The following is a 15,197-nucleotide window of genomic DNA, read 5'->3' on the forward strand; positions in this document are numbered from 1 at the left end:
GCGGCGAGAAGGCGCAGCAGCAGTGGTGAAGAGAGGGGCGCCGCCGTGGCGAAATGTGGCGGACACGCGGTCAACAAACACTTGACAGTAATCGTGGAATTTGCCGCAGTGTCTCTCGTGATCTGATGAGGTTCGTTTGGATCCCACTCAAAGCTGGAAATGCTTTATCACGCGTCTTCTATTCGGAAGATTCGGGGTCCGCTCCACGCCTCCCCGGAAGTCAGTCGCCGGGAATGCTTGGCCATGGTCTAGGCGGTACAACGCATTCGACGTCGAGGGACCTGTCACAGCATACGTTAATTACATTGCGTTGCAAGACATCTGTGCTTCTGCGGTGCTTCTCCTTCCATCAATTCTGTACTTGTTAGACCTGTCAATTTATCTGACGAACACAACACTCGGTATCTAGGCACCTCACTCAATGATGAGTCTCACATTATACTTTTGGTGGAGTGACTGAATCCAACGTTGAAGGAATACCATACCGTAACGGCCTTCCTCATATACATTTGCAAGCTTACTTATGATAGACACAAGGCCATGTCTCTTGCGCAGGGTGCAGTCAGTTTTCATATAGCAAGTCGGACCCGAAGGCGTATGTTGCACATTGGCGGGAACTTGGAACTCATCATCAGATCACCCAAGCTTACCCTCTGGGTAAGAACGGCTCTTGAAGGATTGGTTACGAACTCCTGCGCTGGACACATCGAGGCTTGTTGCTGTGTCTGTCGGCCTCCCGTGGCTTACCGATACAGATCTTTGAGCCCAACATCACCCGTGGTAAATGCTCCGCACATGGTAGTGACAAGTCTCATTCAGTCGCAGTTGTAAGCGCGGTCGACCATGCGGAAAATGTGTTTTTTCATGCCTTTTTCCTCCTGCAAAACCCTGCCTCATCTTACAGACCCGCATTATATAGCAGGTAGTGCCCTAAAGCAACCGGCCAAACCCCGTGCTTGAATCAAACTCCTTGCGCCATGCTTCGCACCCATAATACCAGCCGATCAAATAACCCATCGGTAACTCGCGTACCTGCCAGCCGTCTCCGACTTCCTGATAATCTTGACAACCTGCGCCCTCCTCAGCCCCAAGTACCTCGCCATCGGGTCGTCGATCCGTATCCTGGGCAGCTGCGTCTCCTTCAGGCGGTATCTGCTCAGCAGATAGCGCTTCTCCTCCGGGCTGAGCAGCACGTGCTTGGGCACCAGCTCGTGCCTGCTGATGTTCACCAGCAGATCCTCCTCCTTGAAAATCTCGAGGACGGTCGGGAGTAATGAAGGGATGATCTTGAGCGCGGAGGGCGTGACATTCGCGCCTGTGATGAAGACGCCGGTGTAGTACTTCTTCTCGTCGAGCAGCTGGGCGAACTGCTTGAGCTGCTTGATGCCGACGTTGGTGTCCGGGCTGAATTCGACGTGGATCAGACCGATCTCGGGCTCTCGGGGCTCCTCGCCGGGTCGCGTAATCGGGGTGTAGCGTTTGAGCATGGCTTCTGAAGGGCGTGCGGTGAAGGCCATTTTCGCGCGGGCGGGGCCGCCTGTGTCGTCGCCGTACTGTTGGCGGAAGTCGTCGAGGGAGATGTTGATTTCGTCGTCGGTGAGTTCGTAGCCCTGGGAGTGGTCAGACCGTGGCGCTCGCGTGCATCGGTGGTGAGGGAGCGCATACTCTGTCAGCGCACATCTGCTTGGTGTTGCGCAGAATGCGCCACATGCGCGAACTACAAAGACTCCGTTAGTCCAGATCGCGCGAGATGTCCATGGCGGTGTTGCCTACAGATCACGGGTGGACTCCTCAGACATCTTCCCTCGCTTTGCGCGTAGGCGCCGAAATGTTCGATAGTTGATGTATGTAGTGCGACAATGAACACCAGATCCTTGCGCGTGTTTTCGGTAGGCTGAAAGTAGGAAGAAGCGTGTGGATGTTGTACAGTTGTTGTTCTTACAGTGTTCGAGGTGCCTTCGACTTCACCAATGCGAAGCTCTCTGCGGTTTACCTCCGCCGCATTTTTCCAGATCAGCTCAGCCAATCGGCACACCTTCCCGCGTAGCAAACGCCTCAAGTTGCCGCTTGCCACTCCACGCAACACCGGCTTGCAGATGTGTCAATGGCGAGCATCCCGAATCTGAACACACTCCGCACTGGACGAGGCGGGCCAAGGCTGCGCGGTAGCAGACGTGGTGGTAGAGGTGCATCTTCACTCGGCGACGATGCGTCTGATTCGGCAGATGTTGCGTCTAAGGATCGCATCATTCAATCGACAGACTACGACGCCAGCTCCAGTCGACTGAGTGCGTTGGAGCTCGGATATCTGACGGATCCCTACGCCAAAGCATTTTTGAAACCAGGCGAACAAATACCTAGGCGGTATCCAATCATCAATCGTGGTACATATGTGAGGAGCACAGCAATCGATAAGCTCGTCCTTCGCTTTCTACAAGCAGAACCCGGCATTCGAAAACAGATCATATCGCTAGGTGCAGGCTCTGACACGCGCTATCTACGAATTGTCGGCGATCATGCTGGTCAGGATGGAGTCGTCTACCACGAGCTTGACTTCGAGACCAACGTTGCTGCTAAGAAAGCGGTCATCGAACGATCGCCCGCTCTTGCAGATCGATTACAGAAAATGAAAGATGGCGGTTGCTCATACCACCTCCACTCTGTCGATCTGCGCGACTTACCGTCGTCACTTCCTGGCATTGAAACGGACCTGCCTACTCTCATTCTCAGTGAGTGTTGCCTCTGCTACATGCCTCCAGAGCAGGCAACGACTGCCGTCAAATACTTCAACGACCGGATCACAAGCCCAATCGGGTTGGTCATTTACGAACCTGTCAGGCCATTTGATGCATTTGGCAGGACGATGGTCTCCAACCTAGCATCTCGCGGTATTCACATGCAAACTTTGAAGCGTTACTCATCACTAGACGCTCAACGGCAGAGGTTAAAGATGGCAGGCTTCGACAAGCAAGGTGCGAGAGATGTTCATCAGATTTGGGAAACCGACGCCTGGGTTTCTGAAGCGGAGAGGGAAAGAGTGGAGAGGCTGGAGTGGTTGGACGAGGTTGAGGAATGGCAGCTGCTTGCCAGCCACTACTGCATCGCCTGGGGTTGGAAAGGGCAGACCTTTGATTCGGCTTGGGGCGGTATTGAGGGAGCCAGGACCAGCGCAGAGGACCGCGATGATGAGCTGGGCTAGCATGACTTCTAACGATCCTGGATCGGTGGCGCAAAAATGGACAGGGGATTGTCCTTGATTCCTAGGGTCAACTCCGATACCTACCTTGCCGTTCTCCTTGGGCCAAGCCCCTGTGCCTTAGCAATAATGGATATTTTGGTCGTCAAGCTCGCGTAGCTGTTTCTGAGACTTGCAGTACTTCCTTCTACACCAGGCTTACATTGACCCGACCTTCCGCACAATAGGGGAAGCATAAAGAAGGTGCTTTGGATGACTGCGTTGACTTGCGCTTGCGTAGATGTCCTTGCTGAATTTCTCAACAAGGCCTTCCCTTCGCTGCAGCAACAGACGGAAACAAGCATGGCACGTATGTTTTTGCTCACCTTCATTCATCCTCACAACACAACATCATCCGCGCTGCTGAAGATACTCTATTCCTTCGCAAAATACTTCAACAAGCTATTCAGACGTCGCAATTGAACCTCAACTTCAGCAATTCGCTCAACACATCGCGCAACAGCCGTCAGAACACTGTCGCACCAACAATAACACCCGCCATGCCTCTCAGCGAGCTCCACGCATGTGTGTTCACCACTTCCGTGGTGCTTCAGCTGCAGAACATCAACACACACATCATCGCGGAAGCACTCCCGGAGGCAAGCAGACCACTGTACATGTTCACATCAACCTTGTTCCTGGCCTACCTGCACGCGCTCACCATCCGGTTACTTACGGGCAGAGGCCGCGCCATGCCGTTCTTCCAGAGATACTTCGTCTTCGGCATCAACGACCTGAACGTCGCGATCTTCTCCGCTTTCGCTGTCCTCATCTTCAGTCTTTTGGGGAGGTCGGTCGAGACGGGCCAGAGCATGTACTTGAAAGCCGTGGGCGCTGGCGAGCAGTGAGCTGCGCACTTCGTCTCTTCTGAATTCATAAGGTATCGTATGTACATCCAAGGTCGTATACAAGCAGATCGTACAAAACACGGCGCTGACTGGCATTCTCTTTCTTCACAGCTTCGCCTTGATCTTCGCTCCTTCGCCTTTCGTGAAGTACTCCTTGACCGCCACCTTCGCTTTCTCAACCACGCTCGCGTCCTCGACCGTCGCCGGCACACTCACCTCCTTGTCGAACTTCCCCTCGACCGCGTTCTCCAACAACTCCTTCAGCACCCTCCTCAGCGTCTTCCCCGACCTCGTGCGCGGGATAATCCCCGGCGACGCAATAAACCCGCTCAGCGACGCGATGCCCCCGATCGACTCCCTCACTCTTTCGTTCAACTCTTTCAGTAGATTCGCCGGCGGGTCGGAGATGGCGATGAACGCGAACGGCACGTGGCCCTTCATGTGGTCCGGCAGGCTGACGACGGCGACTTCCGTGACTTTGGGGTGCGAGCTGACGGCTTGTTCGATGGCGCCGGTGCTCAGGCGGTGCGCGGCGACGTTGATGATGTCGTCGCTGCGCGACATGATGTGCACGTAGCCGTCGTCGTCGATGATGCCCGCGTCGCCGGTGTCGAGCCAGCGGCCAGAGAAGCGTTTTAAATAGCTCTTGTAAAAGCGTTCGTTGTCGTTCCACAGCGTTGTCAGACCCGTGGGTGCGAGTGGCGTGCCGAGAACGATGTTGCCCATTGTGCCTTGGGCGACGGGCTCGCCGTCGTCGTCGACGATGCGGATGTCGAAGCCTGGCATGGGCTTGCCGGCTGAGCCGGGCTTGATGTGTAGGGGGTCTGTGCCGGTCATGTCGCTGTAGGAGAAGCCTGTGGAGGGGATGAGAGGTAGGCCGGTCATTGGCGAGCCGGACTCGGACGACCACCAGTTGTCGATCACGTGGGCGTTGAGCGCGCAGTGTTTGCCGAGCAGGTCGTCGTACATTTGGACGATGGAAGGTTCGCTCCTCTCGCCTGCCAGGAACAAGCCGCGGAGGTTCTTGAGCCCGCCCCTGCGCCCGGTCTCTTCGAAGAACTTGTTGTCGGGATCTTCCTTTCTGATTGCACGTAGAGCAGTTGGCGCGGTGAAGAGCGAGTTTACCTTGTATTCTTCTAGGATTCTCCAGAATGTGCTGGCATCCGGTGTGCCAACAGGCTTGCCTTCAAAAAGGACGGTTGTCGCGCCAGCGAGCAAGGGAGCGTAAATGATGTATGAGTGCCCCACGACCCACCCGATATCGCTGGCAGTGAATATGACATCTCCCGGTCCCTTGATACCGAACAAATATCGGATGCTCAGGTTCAGTCCAACCGCGTGTCCTCCTGCTTCTCGCAGCACGCCCTTAGGCAGACCTGTTGTCCCGCTGGTGTAGATGATATACAGTCCGTCACTGCTGCTGACCGCGACATTCTCGGCAGTCACCCCTCTATCCTTTGCGGATTTCACCAGGCTCTGCCAGAGGCGTTCACCTTTCTCCTCGCGAACGTCCTCCCATTTACTTTGCTCTCGCTGGAAGATGATCGTTTTCTTCGGCTTATGGGGGCTTTTCTCAATGCCACCACGCACCATCGGTTGATATGACAGGGGACCCTTGGCACCTTCGATGCCGCAGGAAGCTGTGAGAATGACTTTGGGCTGGCTAGCTTCGATCCTCTGAGCGAGCGAAGCAGCGCTGAAGCCTCCAAAGACAACCGCATGGATCGCGCCCAACCTGATTGTCGCGAAAATGCCAATCAGAGCCGCCGGGATCATGGGCATGTAAATCAGCACCACATCGCCCTTCTGTACACCCTCTTCCCGCAACGCGCCCGCGAGCGTCGCGACCTCTTTTTGAAGCTCGGCATAGCTGATCTTCTGCTTGCTGTTGGATACAGGACTGTCCCAGATTATGGCCGTGTTGTCGCCGTGGCTGGCTTCAACGTGTCGGTCAATGCAGTTGTATGATGTGCTGATCTCTCCGTCCGGGAACCAAGTCCAACTGTCATGCGAACTGCCGTCTTTCAACTTCTTCGGGAATTTCTTGAAGGACGATGTAGGCGCTTTGCTCCAGCTCAATTGGCTGGCCTGGTGCGCCCAGAACTTGGACGGATCACTGAGAGACGCAGCGTGCACGTCGGAAGTGATGTTTCTCGGGCCCATTGTGGTACGAGAGACGGGTTTGGGTACTGGGAGATGTATTGTAGTACAAGAGGAACAATGACCTACCTAGCTGACCTAAAAACGATTGACCATGCAGGATGCATTGCAGAGCCGAGCTTAGGTCCTCTCGGTCGATCGGTTGAGCGGACGTGCCTTTCAGATGAGGCTGATCGCATCTCCTCCTCTGCTCGGCTAGGTTCCCCCACAGCGCAGCTCCGCATCTCCGCCTTTCGGCAGAGGCACACGTCACTCGCCGCGCTTGGCTCCGGCCGGGAAGGATTGGAAACGGTTAGGGTAAAGGAGGCGGCAGGATGGCGGTCCGATACGTCTTTGAAGACGCCGCGACGTCGACATAGCATCCGGCCAGGTGTTGTGGGTGGGTATTAGCAGACGCCGTCCACGGCTGGACAGCGTGTGGTCCTGTGAAACCTTGGCCTGAGCCGTCGTCCTCCGTGGTTGCACACAGTTGCGCTTCGGTCTGGGCCGAGGGTATTTTTGGCCGGGGTTTCCATGAGCACATCATCACGTGGATCGCGAGGTTGGGTGCTGCACCTTGAGTGCGGCTCGCCTGTTGAGAGCATACCTACGTCGCATCTCCTGGGTGCGCGCGCAGCACTTCACCTCTGCAGGTGAAGGACCTGCCAAGTGGCACTGCGAGTGTTCCCCGAACGCCGAATCATGGACTTTCGTACACGTGCTTTCTCAATTTCACGCATCCTCACCGACGACCCCAAGCCTTACTGCTGTAACGGTACTCCTGAGACGAGGTGGAGAAGAAACGAAGTCGCCGGGCCACTTCCACGTCGCTGCAGAACGCGCTGGTAATTCGCTTTGGCCATCTCCGCTCGAGCGTCTCGTGACCAGGATGAGGTATTTCCAGCATGCAGAGGCCGCCGTCGCCACCCCACTGCGCGTTAGCAAATACGGGTGATCTCCGGAAACAAAGGCCAACTCGTATAGAGGCCACTGGAAGATCAGTCGTATCATTTGTCCTGCCAAACATCCGTCGGCAGACGGCCTGTCTACAACGGCAGGCCTTGGGTAATAATAGAAGCAGATCTTCAAGCCTAAACACTGTACTAGGCCAAAACTGCGGTGCAGGGTCCGGACCCACCTCGTATTGCCCAAAGCACACAGACCTACTGTGACCTCACACCTTGGTGCAAGGCGCAATGCTCCGAGGCCTTTGATCATGCTGGTAGACAGACAGAAGAATATATAAACGACAGGTCATCCCACTTGCTAAGTACTCTCATCATCCAACAAACAACAAAGACATCTCATCAACCAAACTCAATCAACCAACCAACTACTACACTCTTTCTCCAAAAACCACACACAACCAACCACCACAAAAATGCACGCCTTCACCCTCCTCACCCTCGGCGCCGCCTCCCTCGCCGCCGCCGCTCCCTCCACCAAGAAGGACTCCTTCGCCGTCTCCAACTTCGTCTTCGGCTGCACCGCCGGCTGCTACTACAACTTCGACGTCTCCTTCAAGGACTCCGAGGCTCACTGCGCGGGCTCGCTCGAGGACAAGGACTACGTCAAGTGCGAGGGCGCCGACGGCGTCTCGGCCTACATCGACACCAGCGCCGACAAGAACGACCTTAAGCTGCAGGCCGAGGTCTCCGACGTCGCCGCCGGCACCCGCTACAACTACTACGGCGACAAGCAGGTGTACGCTGCCACCAGCAGCGATGCTGACAAGCAGAAGGAGAGCTTCAAGGTGCAGGTCAAGAAGACTACTGGTGTCGCTTAAGTGATTGATTCAAATTGGCGGGGATTTTGTACGATAGGAGACGATGAAGAGGGTTGTAGCTAGGGTTGCACAGCTTGCATCAATTGAAAACGCTCATTCCCTCTATTTTTCATTCTCCTCGATTTCGCTCTCCCATCAAGTCCATGTCTCGCTCGTCTCGTCGAAATCAGGCGTGGACAACGTCGACACTAATTGGGAAGCCTAACAAGCGATCGTGCTGAACGAACATCCATACAGCGGCGTCGTCAGGTAACAAATGAAACACCAGTGAGACATCAAAAGTCTATTTCAAGTGTTTCCATGATGAATTGTTCCCCAAGTCTCAAGCTACATGCGAGGTATCGATCTCAACCCCTGCGTCCAAACACCCTAATGCGCTTCACGCCACCATCAGGAATAATGACCATCTTAACATACCCATACGCCGAGCCAACATCCTTCAGCACGCCCGCGCCGTACTCGTGCTCCGCGTCCGGGCCCGTCTTCTGCGGCGCCACGATCTCCGTCCAAACCTTGTCCTCGTGCTCCGGCACCTTGTCCGCAGCCGGCGCGGCGAACACCTGCACCTTCTGCGGGAAGTTGCCGCGGAAGTGCGCGGTGTCGATGACGACCTTCTCGATGACGCCGGGCGTGCCGAGCTTCACAATCACCCAGTCGACGTGCTCGCCGCGCGAGCGCTTCGTCTCCCAGCCGTCACCCATGTCGACGCCGCGGCCGGGGAGCAGCAGGTTGTCCTTCGTGCCGAAGTGCTGGTCGGAGCACTTGACGGCGACGCCGCCGTTGACCGTCGCCGCGAGGTCGAAGACCGCGCTCGTGTCCTGCGGCAGCACGGGCACGACGTCGCCGAACAGCCGGAAGCGCGCGATGCCGCCGTCCGGGAACATCTGCAGGCGCACGTGCGTGTAGGCCTTGGCCGAGCCGGCGGCGGGCAGCAGCCAGCCGTGGCGCTGGCTGGGGCCGCACTCCTGCTTGGGCAGGATGGTCTCCCAGCCCTTGAAGTCCTTGCTCTTGATCTCGTCCTCTTTGTCGTCCGACGCGAAGCAGCCCTCTACGGCGACCTCGGGGGCCTGGTTGCCATTGAAGAAGGCCGTGTCGATTTCCACGCCTCGCACTTTGCCCGATGCGACGCCGAGGCGGAAGACGACGTAGTCGAAGGGCTCTGTGTTGTGTCGGCGCGTCTCCCAGCCATCGTACCATGCGCCTGCGTATGTGAAGACACCGGGTTTGCGGACGGGAGGTTTGGGGTTGTAGAGGTTCTCGGCTGCCGCGAACCATTCGTCGGAGAAGGAGAGGATGCGGGAACCGAGAGCGCTGTTCACGAGGTCTTGCGAATGTTAGAAACTGCCACCAATGATCCTCCATGTTGTGGATTGCAAATTCACACCTATGCTGTCGTTGAAAGTCTGGTCGATTGATTCGGCTGCGACTGGCTTGACAGCCGCATTGTCGACGACCTGCTTGACAGATTCGGGTGCGATGATTGGAGCTTCCATTGTGTGAATAAAGAATTGGGTATTTTGGGTGCAGCTATTCAGTTAACAAAAAATGACTGTTATACTGGCGCGGGGCATTGGGCAGCCCCACTACCGATAGCAGGGTGTTTGGAGTTACTCGATGGTTACTCGATAGCATGGGGTCATTGTGGAGATACGCGGAGCCCGCCGATGTCGCCAAGTCGCCGAAAGCACGCGAGGTCGGCTTTAGAGTTCTGTGTTCGACGCGCAGCAATCACGAACTGTCATTTTCGCTCCACCTTGCGTTCTCATAGATGTCTTTCGTTCCTTGGCCTCCGTTTGGGTCCAGCTTGGTCAAGAACTCCGGCGGAACTGAGGGGATATAGCGCCGTTCGCGCTCCTTGTTTACCCCGCCGAAGCCGGCGCCGTAGCTGACCAACATGTCTGTTGACGTGGGCAAGTGGAATGGCAGAAGAAGTGCAGGATTCAACAGATTGCTCTCTGGTACATCGTCGTCGTCTCTGTGAATACCGTTTGCTCCAGGCGTTTGCGGCGTACCTGGGACTTGCGGATCTGACCCTGTGATCGAAGACTCGGCCGCCGCCTTGTTGATTTTGATCTTGATACCCTGCACAGATTTCATCGCGTTCTTGCTCAAGGTCTTCTCTCCGACTTCGGCGCGGTAGTATTTGACTGCGTGCAAGAGTTGCATTGTGGAAAGGGTGGGAAGCTGCTGGATGGTCGTCTCCATCGCCTCTTCGTCCTCACCCAAGGAGGAGAAGCACTGCAGCCACTGCAACAGTTGAACGACGGGAGCCAGGTGTCTTCGAGCTGCATCGATCGTCGCTTCACCAACTGGCGTTGTCATGCCACCTTCGTAGTGCTCTGGCTGGCGATTGTTCGTTCTCGCCCAGTCCTCGAGGGTTGAAATGTTCATTCGAATCTGCATCGCTTTAGTGCGTGCCAGGTATTTCTTGTTCGACATTATCCGGTTGAAAATCTCTGCACCGAGCCAATAGTGGAGTTGTGAGAGGATTTGCGCAGTGATCACCGAATGCACGTCGTACAAGTCCAACACGAACAATGTCGATGACAGAAGCGAGGTGATGTTTCGAGGAGATATTTGAGCCTTTCGCTTGGGCGAGGGTGGTCGAAAGCGCTTGTCCGCTGGTTCGGGCTTGACCTTGGGTTTTGACCGAAGGAACTTCCACTCGTTCTGGAAAGCAATATCCTCGAATCCAGGGATAGTCTCATGGTCCAAGATTGCGGTATCGAGGACCTTATCCATGCGCCGCTCTGCGTCTCGGATGATGAGGATGTAGATCTCATGGATCAATTCTGCCATTTGCGCTTGGAAATGAGTTGTCTCCTGAGCAAGGCCTGGATCCTTCTTCAGGTAGTAGAGAAGCAATGTCGCATTGGATATCCAGAAAGCCAGTATCGTCATGTCCCACTGGCACTTGTCGACAACGGCATAAACCTTCTCCTGGGCCGATTCCAGCCAGTCAGCGAGCAGTTCCTTGCTTGCGTGATAAAATGCATATCGTGCTCCCAAGAAGATTATGTTGGCGGGTACGGGCTTCTGCGAAGCTGTTCGTTGCGGGGTCATGTTGGTAACGACGATGTCCAGGATGTGCTCGATATCGTTCTCCATGAAAACGAACATCTGATCATTCAGACAACGATCCCAGACGAAATTTTGAGGTTCTTCGAGCTCGTCCATAGGCTCCGGCTGCTCGTCCAAGCCCAAGTTTCCAAGATCTACTTCCAGATTCATGGCACTCTCCATCATCATCCTTCGTCTCATCTCGCTTTCTGCTAGCTCTTCCTCAAATCGATCTTGCGAAAATCCAGCGTTGTAAAAGTCGTCCGTGACGCCGGCATTTCCTATCGAGTATCCGCTGTGCTGGAGGAAATCCGACATCTCGCTGTTCGGCGGTACAAAATCTAGAGCAGTTCTACCGCTGGACGATTTGACCTCTGTAGATGCACCATGATCCAGCAATGTCTTCGCGATATCCTTGTGTCGGTTCGTCATAGCCCACATAAGCGCGGTCCACTGGTTTCGGTCCTGCATATCGACCGTCGCACCAGCATTCAGCAGTCCAAGCACAACCTCCTTGTGTCCGAAGCAGCTTGCGTACACGATAGGCGGAGTCCCCTCAGCGTCCACGGCATCTATCTCAACCAAATCCGAAGCAGAACCTCGAACAAGTCGTTGTACTCGCTGCGCATCGCCATTGCTAGCAGCCATGAACAGGAAGTCCTGCAGCGCCTTCGCTTTCTGGTCACGCGACATCTGGTCGTCACGGAGAACGTCCTCCTCAGCGGCTTCTCCAGCATCTTCCCCATCTCCTTGGTGGGATTGCAGATTTAGCATCTGCGCCATGCGTGCTTCATCATTTCCGTCGAAGAGGTCGCTATCGTCAGGCTCATGAAGGGAGAGGTTGAAATTGGTCGGTTTCGCGAGAGTGGGCGCGGAGATGAATTGTGACTGGCCTGGACGGTATGAGTGTCATGAAACTCACGCTCGACAAAGCATTTGAAGGTGGCTCACCCTGCCAGGCATCGTAATACTCGGTCTCTTGGTTGTAGGAGGGGAAGCTCTTGCGGTCGTCTAGAGATCTGGGCAGGTCCGCGGGGAGTTCGCGGGGCTTTTGTACGGGCTCTCCATCCTCAGAAGGACTGTCGTGTGCCCTCTGCTCCGACTCATGGTCCGCCATCCTGCCAGTGCTGTTGTAATCGGACGGGAAGCTTATGACAGCGATGCCTGCATCGTATTCCTTTGGGCTTCGGGGCGATCGCGCGCTGAGAGCTGATTGACGGGCGCAAGAAATACGATCATGCACGTATCCTCGGGAGAAGGGAGTGGAAGTGAACTCGCAGGGCGCCCGCAGTACCTGTGAGTCCTCGAGCCGACACCTCCTTCGTTGGTGGTGCTAGAACAGACAGGCTGCTGCTCGCCCCCACCACGGGAAGCATCCGCGAAGCAACCACCACCACAGGTCTCTCGAAGGGCACGAGATGTCGCAACAGCCACAACACGTCTTATCTACACGTTACTTTGCGCAAATCAAGCGCACAAAAGACTCGTGCATTTACGCCGCGGATAACTGGACGCCCGTATACGTTGCTCGGCGCATAAGTGTGCGAGATACGCCCATTCAGTTTACTTCGCACGCCAATTCCCTCACGCGCTGGAACGCGGCACTTGGATCCTTCCTTACAACTGTCTGGACACCAATCGGATATGCGCTGAACATCAACAAACTCTACTTACCATGGACGAGCGAACTATTCAGCGGCAGAAGCCCAAGAATGTCCCACCCGAGCGCGTCGCACGAATGTTTGAGCGCTTACGCGAGGGCGTCCCCGATTATACGTTCTCCGAAGAGGTGACGCCTTTTCACTCCAGCTACGACGACTGGCACTTTTTTGGAAAACGCAAACCTGGAAGCGCTTTTCTAGACCCTAAAAGTCCTAGCCGCTCCTCTCGTCCTGGAAGTGAGCGCACCCATTCAGACTTCGGCCAAAGCGACGATGGCTCGACGAACCTTGCTGCTTCGACTTCATCCGAAAGTGAGAAAGAGAACGAGCTATACGTAATCGCGCGCGTATCGAAACATGCATTACGTCTGGAGCGGGAGTACAAACAGGCTGTTGCGCTCAGGAAGCTATCCGAGGAGGACAATGTACACTTCGTGAAGCCATTGAACTTTTACCGATTGCCGGCGAAGCAATCTGGGGATAAGCCTCTTGCAGTCAGTGTTATCGAAGCACCTGGCAGTAACTATTTGTTCGACATTGTGGAGTTTGGCCCCAACTTCTACAAGGCCACATCGCCTGCGGAGCTGGCAACTGAGCGCATCAAGCAAATCCCGCTCCTGACATTTCTCGACTTTGCCATCGGCGCCAGTGAGTGCTGCGAGATCCTGCACCATGGTCATGAGATGGTTCACGGCGAACTTCGAGGCGATGCGTTTCATTACAACAAAGACACCAACCAGGTACGACTGATCAACTTTGGCTCGGGTGCTAGAAGCTTCGAGCATGGCTTGACATCAGCGGGCTGGTCCAGTCTCACAGCCCAGCGCGGTGTTGAACACAAGTTGCAATTTATTGCACCCGAGCAAACGGGTCGCCTTCCAGCAGAGCCGGACAGTCGCACCGACATCTACAGTCTGGGCATTCTCTTCTGGACGATGCTGACAGGTTCGCCTGCTTTCGCCGGCAACACGCCTCTCGAAATCATGCAAAATGTCCTCTCGCGGCGCATGCCAACAGCAACCAGCATCAGGGCTGACGTGCCAGATTCCTTGTCTGCAATCGTTCAGAAGATGACTCACAAGTCTATGGACGATCGTTATAATAGCGCATCTGGCGTCAAGCATGATCTCCAGACTCTCAAGAATATCCTAACAGATGGCGATAGCAAAGCTTTGGACGATTTCAAGATAGCCTCCAACGACGTTTCTTGCTTCTTCAAGCTACCGACTCATCTGGTCGGTCGGGAGCAGCAACGGCAGACCATTATCGACACCATTGAAAAAGCGGCGAAGCGCTTTGCGCGCAACCAACCGTTATCCAAGAAGGGCTTGATGAGCTTGGGCTCTGGCACTTCTTTCACTTCGTCTGACCGTCTCGACTCAATGGCCTTGGACGAGTTGATCAGTGACAGCGCGTCGTCAGGCACTAGAGATCGAGAATCAAGAATGGCTTCAATTTCGGACCTGACGCCGGTAACGTCACGACAGCACCACGCGAGCTCAAGCGAGAATGTGACATTGCCCAAGCTGCAGACTCCATCGTATGAGACTGCTCCGAATGGCCAGGCGTCTCGCGATGTTGGCACGCGGCCTTGAACGCCGGGGAATGACTTGATACCGGTTACTTGGGGAAGTATCAAGAACAAGGGACAGTGACCATGATCAAGAGCTTCAGGAAAACAGTACCAATTGGCAGAAGGGCCCAAACAGGTCCATGCGGTGTGGTGGCGAAGTGAACGGCCAGCAATACCGTAATTCCGGCCCACCAGATCATTATCGGCCGTGACAAGCACGCGCATTCCCTCGCATATTTTTCTGCCTGAGTTGCAAGCATAACAATGCACCGCGATCCATTGGTCCATACGATCATTGGCGTATGCAAGGCTCAAGCAGTCAGGTCCGGCCCACTTATACGAAAGTCTGGGCTAACAGTCCGCGCCCCGGTGAACCTTTTGATGCGAATTAAGAGCTGGATATCTGTGGCAAAGAAGACGACAAGTACTGGCCTGCCGCTTCGGTATTCTTCGCGTCAGCCATGCGCAAAGAAGCCACACACGCTTCGGCACTCGCATGTTCAGATGCGCCGATTCTATGAGCTCTGCGCTCTCATTGGTTGATCCGATCATGACACGCCGGCATGCACACAGATACAGGAGTAACTACAGTAGCGAATTGAACGTGGCCAGGTCCTGTCTTAGACGCCTTCATGTCCTATGTCACTCATGCGGCCGTTTCAGCGTCTCAAGTCTATTCCCAAGCTACTTTTAACGAGAAGTGTCCCAAAAGTCCGGCTCTGTTATAAGCGCGTGAGCATTGGCGATGAGATCTTGGCAGTCTCGCACCCCGCGCTGGTTTGGAAGTTGTATTTACCCGCTTGGTGTGCTGTAGGTCGTTGAAATGGTTCCCTCCGTCTTAGTCCCGGGTGCTTGACGCCCCACCCATCCACGGCATCCTACGATCTCTTCGCCG

General features: G+C 55.2%; 7 protein-coding genes across 7 annotated transcripts; 3 read left to right on the top strand and 4 right to left on the bottom strand.

Moving 5' to 3' along the window:
• Positions 1–462: 462 nt before the first annotated feature.
• On the bottom strand, positions 463–1,967 carry WHR41_04902 (uncharacterized protein). Its single transcript, XM_069373508.1, has 3 exons — positions 1,774–1,967; positions 1,666–1,717; positions 463–1,610 (listed from the first exon to the last, which is right to left on the bottom strand). Exons 1-3 carry the CDS (start codon positions 1,797–1,799, stop codon positions 1,005–1,007), a joined length of 684 nt encoding a protein of 227 aa, XP_069229102.1. The 5' UTR covers positions 1,800–1,967; the 3' UTR covers positions 463–1,004.
• A 137-nt stretch (positions 1,968–2,104) lies between these two features.
• WHR41_04903 (uncharacterized protein) lies at positions 2,105–3,384 on the top strand (the record flags this gene model as incomplete). The annotated part of the gene is made up of 1 exon (XM_069373509.1): positions 2,105–3,384. One exon carries the CDS (start codon positions 2,105–2,107, stop codon positions 3,197–3,199), a length of 1,095 nt encoding a protein of 364 aa, XP_069229101.1. The 3' UTR covers positions 3,200–3,384.
• Positions 3,385–4,188: 804 nt separating this feature from the next.
• WHR41_04904 (uncharacterized protein) lies at positions 4,189–6,246 on the bottom strand (the record flags this gene model as incomplete). Its single annotated transcript, XM_069373510.1, has 1 exon — positions 4,189–6,246. One exon carries the CDS (start codon positions 6,244–6,246, stop codon positions 4,189–4,191), a length of 2,058 nt encoding a protein of 685 aa, XP_069229108.1.
• A 1,357-nt stretch (positions 6,247–7,603) lies between these two features.
• On the top strand, positions 7,604–8,008 carry WHR41_04905 (uncharacterized protein; the record flags this gene model as incomplete). Its single annotated transcript, XM_069373511.1, has 1 exon — positions 7,604–8,008. One exon carries the CDS (start codon positions 7,604–7,606, stop codon positions 8,006–8,008), a length of 405 nt encoding a protein of 134 aa, XP_069229107.1.
• Positions 8,009–8,220: 212 nt separating this feature from the next.
• On the bottom strand, positions 8,221–9,501 carry WHR41_04906 (uncharacterized protein; the record flags this gene model as incomplete). The annotated part of the gene is made up of 2 exons (XM_069373512.1): positions 8,221–9,332; positions 9,393–9,501. 2 exons carry the CDS (start codon positions 9,499–9,501, stop codon positions 8,356–8,358), a joined length of 1,086 nt encoding a protein of 361 aa, XP_069229106.1. The 3' UTR covers positions 8,221–8,355.
• Positions 9,502–9,736: 235 nt separating this feature from the next.
• On the bottom strand, positions 9,737–12,366 carry WHR41_04907 (uncharacterized protein; the record flags this gene model as incomplete). Its single annotated transcript, XM_069373513.1, has 2 exons — positions 12,020–12,366; positions 9,737–11,961 (listed from the first exon to the last, which is right to left on the bottom strand). The coding sequence occupies exons 1-2, from the start codon at positions 12,183–12,185 to the stop codon at positions 9,737–9,739; spliced, it is 2,391 nt and encodes a 796-aa protein (XP_069229105.1). The 5' UTR covers positions 12,186–12,366.
• Positions 12,367–12,743: 377 nt separating this feature from the next.
• On the top strand, positions 12,744–14,324 carry WHR41_04908 (uncharacterized protein; the record flags this gene model as incomplete). Its single annotated transcript, XM_069373514.1, has 1 exon — positions 12,744–14,324. One exon carries the CDS (start codon positions 12,744–12,746, stop codon positions 14,322–14,324), a length of 1,581 nt encoding a protein of 526 aa, XP_069229100.1.
• Between the last annotated feature and the right edge of the window lie 873 nt (positions 14,325–15,197).

This window comes from Cladosporium halotolerans, assembly GCF_011745625.1.
Source record: "Cladosporium halotolerans strain TM138-S3 chromosome Unknown Sca16, whole genome shotgun sequence".
Taxonomy (NCBI): Eukaryota; Fungi; Ascomycota; class Dothideomycetes; order Cladosporiales; family Cladosporiaceae; genus Cladosporium; species Cladosporium halotolerans.

Bases quoted from the DNA above. Each gene is read 5' to 3' on its own strand.
- WHR41_04902 (XM_069373508.1), bottom strand. From the start codon at position 1,799: ATGTCTGAGGAGTCCACCCGTGATCT. The intron at 1,718-1,773 runs GTAGGCAACACC...GAGTCTTTGTAG, and splicing joins GAGGAGTCCACCCGTGATCT to TTCGCGCATGTGGCGCATTC. The intron at 1,611-1,665 runs GTATGCGCTCCC...GACCACTCCCAG, and splicing joins AGCAGATGTGCGCTGACAGA to GGCTACGAACTCACCGACGA.